At 42.9% G+C, this 9,987-nt stretch overlaps 1 protein-coding gene across 1 annotated transcript; it reads right to left on the bottom strand.

Annotated features, from left to right (window-relative positions):
- Window positions 1-261: 261 nt before the first annotated feature.
- On the bottom strand, window positions 262-9,467 carry RAMAC (RNA guanine-7 methyltransferase activating subunit). The gene is made up of 4 exons (XM_053365143.1): window positions 9,301-9,467; window positions 6,570-6,716; window positions 4,563-4,739; window positions 262-1,532 (listed from the first exon to the last, which is right to left on the bottom strand). The coding sequence occupies exons 1-4, from the start codon at window positions 9,450-9,452 to the stop codon at window positions 1,328-1,330; spliced, it is 681 nt and encodes a 226-aa protein (XP_053221118.1). The 5' UTR covers window positions 9,453-9,467; the 3' UTR covers window positions 262-1,327.
- Window positions 9,468-9,987: the final 520 nt, after the last annotated feature.

Raw genomic sequence — 9,987 nt, 5'->3', positions numbered from 1 at the left:
AAATGAGGAGGGGGAGAACTATGTAGGCCACTTTGAGTTCCTTGAATGGAAAGGTGAGATATAAATGCAATAAATACTCATAGTTTCCTGTGCTTGGTTCTCCATAGGTTGCTGCTCTACAACTCCCCTCAGCCCCCAGCTAGCATAGCCAATGGCTATAGAAGCTGTAGTTTGGCAACATCAGGAGCGCCAGAGGTTTTCCACATCTGCCCTAGGTGCTCTCCTTCCCTTGAAACGAAACATTCACATGCATGTCCAGAATTTTCATTAAGCCACTGGATTTTATTCCACAGTGTACAATCACAACAGTCAATTTAACGTGAGAAATGATCAGATGAATGGCAGGAAAAACATATTCAAGAGGACACCATTTAATCATGATGAATCTTGTGGGGAAGTTTCTAAAAAGCAAGCAAACCCAAGTACTGCATCTTTTACATTTCCTGCTTATTTTGACATCTTTGCTCATCAGTTATTAGTGAGTTAAAAAGAAAATTAAACCAACGGCGCTAAAGGGGCTAAAAAAAAGTTTCAGAGTAATCAAAATGAAAACTGCTAAACCTGCTTATTATCAACAGCCAGCCCCACTCCCTGCAACCTGCACATTTGTCTGCCATGATGCATTGTGAATGTTAATCGTTTTTCTACCCATTCGCAATGAAATAGTACGAGTCAGAATTTCAGGAAGAACAGCCCTTTTTGCTGAGGGTCGCTGCCAAATTCTTCTGATGCAAAGCAATTCCTTTTCACCCCCAAATTATTACATATTTGTATAGGCAATACGTTGAAGGGGAAAGGGAATGTAAGGTAACAAGTTTACCCTTTAGCATTTGAACATCAGTTTCACGGTGGCCATATTGGGATGATGGTATCTTGACTTAATAAGCGGAGATGTGAATAAGGTTTTGCCCACGCATTCAGCTCCTTCACTGAAGCGGCAATTAAACCAGAAACTTTCTAATTAACCAACTGCTTCCTATTTCATCCAAACCAGGAGACTACGGTTACCAGCTTTGGAGCTAGCCAGGTTCTTAAACCAGCTTCACACTACGGTTTTAAGGTCTTGTCTTGAAGGTGGTAACTGCATTTCCCCACTTCGGGTGACTATGGTTAGACTTACTATTTTAATTGCAGCTCACACAAAGGAACAGAAAGGGCTGCATGCACAGGCAAATGGCTTATTCATCAAGCCTATCTCTGGTTCCTTTGTTAAGTGAGTACTGCCAAAATACATCAACAAGATTTGTTTTAAAGCACCAACACCACCACTTTTCCCTAAAAAAATGTAAAACGGAATAAAGCAATGTCTGACAGAATGGAGACAATACTAGTAATGGCCATACTGTGACCCCTGGGAATAAGAACTATAGCCATAGTGGGACGGTCGCCCATGATACGAGTAGGAAGACTGTCCTTGTCTGTGCTGCTGGTAGTTATTTCCCCAGCTTCTCTCTTGCCATTGACCGTATCTATAGCCTCCTTGCCGGTCGTATCTGTCCCCTCTGCCTCTGAATTGTCTGCTGTCTCTGAATCTGTAGAAGGAAGCAAATGGTATGCATTTTAACAATATTTATTTTCAAATTGCATCAACATACACTGTCTCAGTAGGGTGGATAAAGTATATTGGGTTGTATCCAACATGGCGGTATGTTCAAGTCAGTTAGCACAATACAGATTCTGCTGGCAAGATGTTGTCTGCCAGCAGGAAGTTGTTGCACGGGAGAATGCGTAAGAAGATTGCTCAATCTTTTTGCGCGACAAAGTTACCAGCAATCTGTTGCACAGCAGGTTTCTGTTAGTGCAACTACTGCACTGGAGTCCTCTGTTGCGTAATATTTAAACTTGTATTTGTGTTAAGTGAACAGAGAACATTGGATACAGCCACTTAAAAAAAAAAAAATCCAATTTGAAAATTGAAGTATAAAGACTTACGTTTCTCTTACAGAAGCACTTGGTTAATTTTTTTTTTTTAAATCTGAACACAAGCATGTTAGATTTAATATCTAATCTGAATCATTGCCTTCTGCCAGATGCACAGAGTTAAAAGAAGCTTTTCCTTGTAAACAAAGAACCAGTTTTCTCATTTCTCAAATGTGCATATTTACACTCTTCCTGATTTGCAGATTTTGTATTTGAAACAGTCCTGTTTAGGGAAGTTTTTAATGTTTGATGTTTATTGTGTTTTTAATATTCTGTTGGAATATTCTGTTGGAGTGGCTGGGGAGGCCCAGCCAGAGGGGCGGGGTGTAAGCAATAAATAATAATAATAATAATAATAATAATAATAATAATAATAATAATTTTGTATTTGAACCTGGGATGGGGAGCCTTTGGCTCTCCAGGTTTTGGCTTACAGAGTAGACCCAGTGAAAGTATTAGATTTACAGTGGTCATGTCCATTCATGCTAATGGGTCTACTATGAGTAGGACTTGACTACAGCCCTGGGCTAAAGTTTCTTGTTTCAGAATGTTACATCCAAGCAACAGCTAAACTGTCTCACTCGCATGGCCCAAATACTATGAAATGCAGCACAAGAAGCACCAAGTAAATCTAATGCACAATGTCCTTTCTTGTTTCCCTAGTGTCAGCAGCCAAGATTAAGTTAAAACTAAGGAAGCACAGTATGTACAGCCTGGAGTATATGACTCAGAATATTTTCAGTAGGTAGAAAATCCCAAGTGTCTTGTAGTGGGGCTGAAGTATACATTTGTCACAAAGAATCATAAGAAACGTAGATCAGACCACGCACAGCGAGATATGTTATCTAAGAATGCAAATGAATTTTATTTTATGTTATAAAATAAAAGGCCAAAATAAATATAAATATTTAGCCGGCTGATTGGCAAAGTCATTTTTCTGCTAATAATTATGTCACAGAAGAAAGGCTATTTGGCTGACAAGGTGAAGCCTGGATCTCTTTTCTTTGCCATGGGAAAAAAAAAATCACTTCATGCCTAAGGAAGCAACTGTTCCCAAGGGCAATTTGTTTCAAGAGTTTCAGTTCATTCCTTTTGGCATAAGCAGCACTTTGATTCAGCTCCACACAGAATTTAAAACCCCTGGCTCTGTTGCTTAAGCAGAGTGCCTAGATTCCCCACCCCTGTGGCTACTGGCTTGGCAAAAGGGAGAGGGGAGAGAGAAAGAAAATTAACCCAAAGCATCAGCAACTGATAGCTCCATCAGGGATACTATATGATCCACGTAAGGTAAAGGACCCCTGGATGGTTAAGTCCAATCAAAGGCAGGAAAGTAAATGGCATCTCCATGCGCTCTGATTTCCGTCACGGTGTTCCGTTGCGCAAGAAGCAATTTAGTCCTGCTGGCGACATGACCCAGAAAGCTGTCTGTGGACAAACACCGGCTCCCTTGGCCTGAAAGTGAGATGAGCGCCACAATCCCATAGTCGCCTTTGACTGGACTTAACTGTCCAGGGGTCCTTTACCTTTTTACTATATGGTCCTCAGTTGCCAACCAAAAGGTAACCATCTTGTTTTACAGAGATTATAAAGGAGGATCCGGGCCCATCACCAGCATAATTGCCTTACAGTAAAAGTATGCTGGGCAAAAGTAAAAACAAGGGGTGGGGTTCACCTAACCATTAGCTCCGCAAAGAGAGGAGGTCAGGAGAAATCTCTAGAAAAACCCATGGAGTGGGGGAGAAGGGGCATTGTTGCATCTGGCAACCTGGCATGCTTATACAGAAGGATTATTGGAAGAGTGCTTATACAGAAGGATTATTGGAAGAGTGCGATGCTGAATTCCACACAGTGGGAGGCACCCAATGCTAGACCTTCTCAAAAGCAGACCCCTTGAAAATAAGGAACCTAAGATAGTAATGATGATTAACTTCAACATGTCTACTCCGAGTAGGACTAGCATTGGGTACAGCCCCATGGCAACAGCTACTACTCAAATCTTAGGAAGGGAAAAACATAAACGCTTTAGCACAAAAACACATTAAAATAATCTGTCTGTATATGTGGTCAAAAACCTTGTGTGACAAATTATAGCATATACCAAAACCTAAACTTGTTTCTACCCTACAAGTCTTCCTCAGTGGCTCAAAAAAGTATCGAACAACTTATAACATGAATCTGGCCTCTTAGCCAACATGCCCAATGATGTGGGGAAATAACCTCTGCTCATAGCAATCAAATCACTGTAAACAATCCAAAGTCACGCTCATGTAAAAGAATATTAGCAATTGAGTTGTTATTGTGGTAGTGCCTAATCACACTTCCTTTGAGGGACCTGGGAGGTGGTATTATTATTGATTGTTGTTGTTGTTGTTGTTGTGCTGCCCATCTGACTGGGTTGCCCCAGCCACTTTGGGTGGCTTACCATTGTACATGAACTGAATTTTATCTCTCCACCATATTTGATGGGTAGCTGTTCACACAATTTCTCCTTTTGTCCTTCCCCAACTTGCTCTTCTGTGTTTTGCATTGGAGGCTAGATGTCATTCTCTTGTGCTTTAGTTTCTTACAGTAAAAATGGTGGCTGCTGAGAGCATCAGTGGAGAGGCTAACATTTATACAGAGCCAATAAATAAGAGAAATACCTGTCTCTGTATCGCTGGTTGCCACCTGATCTATTTCTCCAGTCCTCTACTAGAGGAGGTAGATCTGCAGTACGCTGGACGTATTTCTGATATTCTTCATCTTCTGAAGAAAATCGATTTGCAAACATCTTTTCATAATTCTGAAGTATCTCAGATACAGAAGGCACGGTGGGTTCTCTGGAAGTTTAAAAAAAAAAGTCTCTCCTAAATTACATTATCTGTGGAAGTTTGTGGATTAAAGTTGTTTACAAACTGGATTTGCCAGTGAGATTTGTTTCATACATCAAGGATACACTGAGAGCAGCTCTTCTTTGAGAGCCAGTGTGGTGTAGTGGTTAGAGTGGTGGACTCGTAATCTGGTGAACCGGGTTCGATTCCCCGCTCCTCCACATGCAGCTGCTGGGTGACCTTGGGCTAGTCGCACTTCTCTGAAGTCTCTCAGCCCCACTCACCTCACAGAGTGTTTGTTGTGGGGGAGGAAGGGAAAGGAGAATGTTAGCTGCTTTGAGACTCCTTAGGGTAGATAAAGTGGGATATCAAATTCAAACTTTTCTTATGATCGAGGCAGTAATCACAATGTCATGCACTTAACCATCTGCAGCTTTCAGCAATGCATACAAGAATTTCCACAATTGTGGGCGAGCCACGTATATAAGCTATTTGTAGAAAATCAGACACTGACAAACTCTGAATCAAAGCTATTCAACCTTTGGCCTATCAAGTTGAATATAGCTCATCAACTACATACTGTGGCCTGTCTGATGTTTGGCAACCTCCCTATGGCTGAAGACAAGACAACAGTGCTCACGATGACTGAACATGATTTCAGAAAGGCATCACTTTCCAGGGTGAACAGTTCCATCTCTCTCTTGGAAGGTTTATTAAACCCCTGGCAAGCTACTAATCACCCCTAGATATCTTGCATTAAGCTTGATTTAGTTCACACATTGTTCAGGTTTTCCCTGTATGATCTTGAGGTTTGCTGATTTATTTTAATTTCCTCACATTTATATCCTGCTTTTCTTCCATCATGGAACCTGAAGTTATTCCAAACTCCAGGGTATGTTATCATATCTATGTAATTTCTGGAACAAATAAAAATGAAGCATTTGCCCCTCAAGTATATATGCATATTTATTTATTTATCATCATTCAACCTCCTGGGAGATCTTTTTTTTAATTAAGCCGTTTCTAAAATTTCTAAATAAAAGAGGAAATGCATGTATTCTCAAGATAGCTATTAGAATACTCAATATTTCCCTGTGTTAGAAAGGTTGTGTGAAATCAAAGAGGTTGTGTTAAACAGATTGAATCCACTGTGCATTAAACTCTTTTGAGAAGATACGTCCCTCCCATCACAAGAAACACACACTCTGTTGATGTTAACCAGGGGAGCACTCAGGAGGCCTATAGCTCCGCTGGCTGGTTTGTTAGAGGCTATAACACTAATCAAGCAGGGAGATATTCAACCTGGACCACTAATTTGCCTTTGAGAGTGATTAGGAGACACCTCACAGAGCTACAATTCCCAGCACCCTAAACAACCCAGGATTCCTTGGGGGAAGCCATGACAGTTAAAGTGCTACAGTATAAGAGTACTTTAAATGTATGTTGTGGAAGTGACTCAAGGCTCCTTTAGTCCATTAATTTAAATGGGTCTACTCTGAGTAGCACTAGCACTGGACAGAACACAAACTGGGCAGAAAACTTTTACGGTTTCTCACTGTGCTAATATCTCAAAACCCTCTTCTACAGATTTGAATAGGTTGTGTGTTGCTTTGCCTGTGACTTGTGTGTTCTGTTCTTAATCATTAATATGTCTGCATTTAAAAGAGAGACACCAAAGAACTGTAGACACAGGATTAAAATTAAATGAATAGATTAATGGCCTAATTATATTTAGGTTTTTGCCATTTTGCTTTGGTTTATGGTGCTTCCTTATTGCATAGCATACTCCTACAACCACCAGAAAAGCAAAGCGTTGGTAAGGGAATGTTTTCAACAGACCTGTTTGCCCAGTCTTCAACGATGGGAGGTGGGTCTGCAGGGCGTTGGACATATTTCTGATACTCCTCGTCTTCAGAAGTATAGCGATGAGCAAACAGGTTATTATAATTCTGAAGGATGTCAATTGTGGAAGCCATTCTATAATCTCTGCAAATATGAAAAAAAAAATATTTTGACCACCTTTGGAAATCAAATACCTGTGTAAATCTTTGGGTTGAAACTGTCAACAAAGTGGATTACAGAACTGAATGAAAAATATAACATTAAGCTTAAATTTTCTGTTTCAAACAATGGGTGGTATTCAACTAAATTTTTACACTAATTAGAGCTATTGAAATTAATGGGCTTTCGTCATGGGACATTGGTCTGAGTAAAACTTAGTTGACTGCTACTCAATAAGTCTGCTATTTATCCTTTATATAGCTATTATCACAAATAGTTAATTTAAAATGTCAGTCTCTCCGTAATTTGGATTAAGATTCTTAGTGCCCCCCTCCAACACACTCACTCACTCAAAGTTATACAATGGGGAATACTATCCCTGTACATTTTGTTAACTGGGCATTTGTATTCTGTGGGTTCTGTATTATGCAGGCACATGGTGCAGGTTGCTTCAGTACATATGTGATTTTTTTCATCCTCTACCTAATGAAAAATCCCAGCTGTTTCCAGGAAAATGACTCTAAATATATTCAAAGTACATTCCCCTCATTACTGGGATTAGTTGCCCCAACGTGCTTTAATCTTCTCGAGGTATTGCCAAAACTGTTAGAAGCGTGGGAAGAAAGTGGCCTTTTCACCATCTTCTCAATGCATGATTGTAGATAACATGTGGATTCTAATCTTTTACTACACATCTCTGCCTTAATTGATCTGAACAGTGAACTGCAATATATGGTTCCGCAGTTGCACTTAACTCAGATGGATCAGAAAACCTGCTTCAACTCAAATAAATGAAGATGAGTCAAAAGTGGGGTGGGAGGAGGGAGGGAGAGATCCATACTCACTTTTCTTCAACAATGGTGGATGTGAATGAGAGTGAATGTAATAACAGAAAAAAACACTGCTGCATCAGGTCAAAAGTCCACCAAGTCTCACATTCTGTTCCAACAGTGTTCTTTTGGAACACTTGAACAGTGTTCAATGCTGTTAGTTGCTTTGGAAACTTGAGTCAAGAAGTAAGATACAAATATACTAAACAAATACTGAGAGCCTGCTGGATCAGGCCAATGGCCCATCTACTCCAGCATCTTGTATTTAAAGTGAACAACCAGATGCCTGTGAGAAACCAGCAAGAAGAATTTGGGTACAATAGCACACTCCTCTCTGGTGGTTTCCAAAAACTGGTATTCAGATGCATTTGTGCCTCTAGCTAGAAGCAGAGCTTAGCTATCATGGCTAGTAGCCTTCGACAGCCCTCTCTTCCAAGACTCCTCCATAATTACCGTAGTGCTCAGCCACCTGCTTCTGAGATGGCTGAGCACTAAACCATGGAACTGTGTGGGAGAACAACCTACCTCACAGGGTTGCTGTGGGGGTTAAATGAGAGAGAGAACCATGTACACCTGCACCCCAAGCTCACTGGGGGAAAAGTTGGGATATAAAAGTAAAAAATAACAACAGTACAGTGGTACCTCACGTTACAGATGCTTCAGGTTACAGACTCTGTTAACCCAGAAACAGAACCTCGGGTTAATAACTTTGCTTCAGGATGAGAACAGAAATCGTGCAGCGGCAGGAGGCCCCATTAGCTAAAGTGGTACCTCAGGTTAAGAACAGTTTCAGGTTAAGAACGGACCTCCAGAACGAATTAAGTTCTCAACCTGAGGGAGCACTGTACTGAGTTTTGAAGTCTGAAGTTAATCTCTAGAATCTCGCCAGTTAAAAAGACTTTGCCTTGATTCTGAGACCTAAGATTCTTAAGGCTTATAGAGTACAGCTGGGAGTCAAACAACACAGGCCTAGGCAGGCCAAATGGTCTGATAAAATATAGGACAGTTTTGTTGCGATCACAGAATCATAAAACATGTACAGTGGTACCTCGGGTTAAGTACATAATTTGTTCCGGAGGTCCGTTCTTAAGCTGAAACTGTTCTTAACCTGAAGCACCACTTTAGCTAATGGGGCCTCCTGCTGCTGCCGCCGCGCCACCGGAGCACGATTTCTGTTCTCATCCTGAAGCAAAGTTCTTATCCCAAGGTACTATTTCTGGGTTAGCAGAGTCTGTAACCTGAAGCGTATGTAACCTGAAGCGTCTGTAACCCGAGGTACCACTGTACAGTTGGAAGAGACCCCTCTAGGGTCATCTAGTTCAACTCCCTGCAATGCAGGATTCTCAGCTAAATCATACACAGCAGGTGGCCGTCGAACCTCTGCCCAAAAACCTCAGAGGTCCTGAGACAGTGTGTGTGTGTGTGTGTGTGTTTGGGGGGCGGGGTAAGCAGAGAGAGGGGGTGGCGGGGCCCCTCCTGGAGCCCCTCAGCGCCCCCCAACTCTACCCGCCCGCCCCCTCCCTCTGCAAAGTACCGCGTGCCTGTGCTGCACAGGCCCTCTCGACATGCCCAGAGGCGCTCTCGCCCCCTTTCCCACGGCTGAGGGGCTGGCCCCGCTGTGGCAATACATGGGCTCAAATGAAACCTTGAGGAGCACACAGCCCCGTCCAAACCCCCGAAAAGGGGATGCGCCGCACTCAGCCCGACCCTGAGGAGAAGGAGAACCCGCAGCCCCTCACCTGAGGCTGCAGCAGGAGGAGATCCTGTTTCTTCTTCCGCGCGCCGGCGGCCTCCAGCTTCCGGTTCCGCCCCTTGTCCCGCCCTCCCCAACTGGCCTCGCCGGTGGTGGGCGTGGCTTGCTCGGCCTGAGGTAAATCGGAAAGGCGGGCATCGTCTCTTCTCAGTCTCCTCAGGGGCTGAGCTTTCGGGCTGGTTTCGGCTCGATTCGTGTCCCTTCGCGGACTCGCGCGATTAACATCCAAATAAAATGCACAGTTTTGACGACGAGGGAAACCTCTCGAGTCAAGGCGGCGGCGGCGGCGGCCGAGGGGCGAGGAATTGCTATTCCCCCTAAAAGTGCGCCCGCCGCCGCCTCACACAGTGAAACACCAACCTTGTTGTTTGAGGGGACGGGGAGGGAAGTAATCTCGACACAGGGCAAGGGTTCAGCACGGAAAAACAACAAATATCGAAATAAAAGGTTGGGTATACAAATCGGATAAATAATAATAAGACTATGGAGCCACTCCTCCAAGGCTGAAATGGACCACCAGCTGCGAGTCCGTCCGTCCGTCCCCCACTTTTTAGACGACACGAAGGATCAGAGAACTGCAGAGCTGGAAGGGACCCAGAGGGTCATTCAGTCCAACCCCCCTGCAATGCAGGAATCGAACCTGCAATTTTGGCATTATCAGCACCGCACTCTA

Source organism: Podarcis raffonei, chromosome 14 (genome assembly GCF_027172205.1).
Source record: "Podarcis raffonei isolate rPodRaf1 chromosome 14, rPodRaf1.pri, whole genome shotgun sequence".
Taxonomy (NCBI): Eukaryota; Metazoa; Chordata; class Lepidosauria; order Squamata; family Lacertidae; genus Podarcis; species Podarcis raffonei.
The sequence above is the reverse complement of the archived record's forward strand: the minus strand, read 5'-3'. Positions and strand labels throughout refer to the sequence as shown.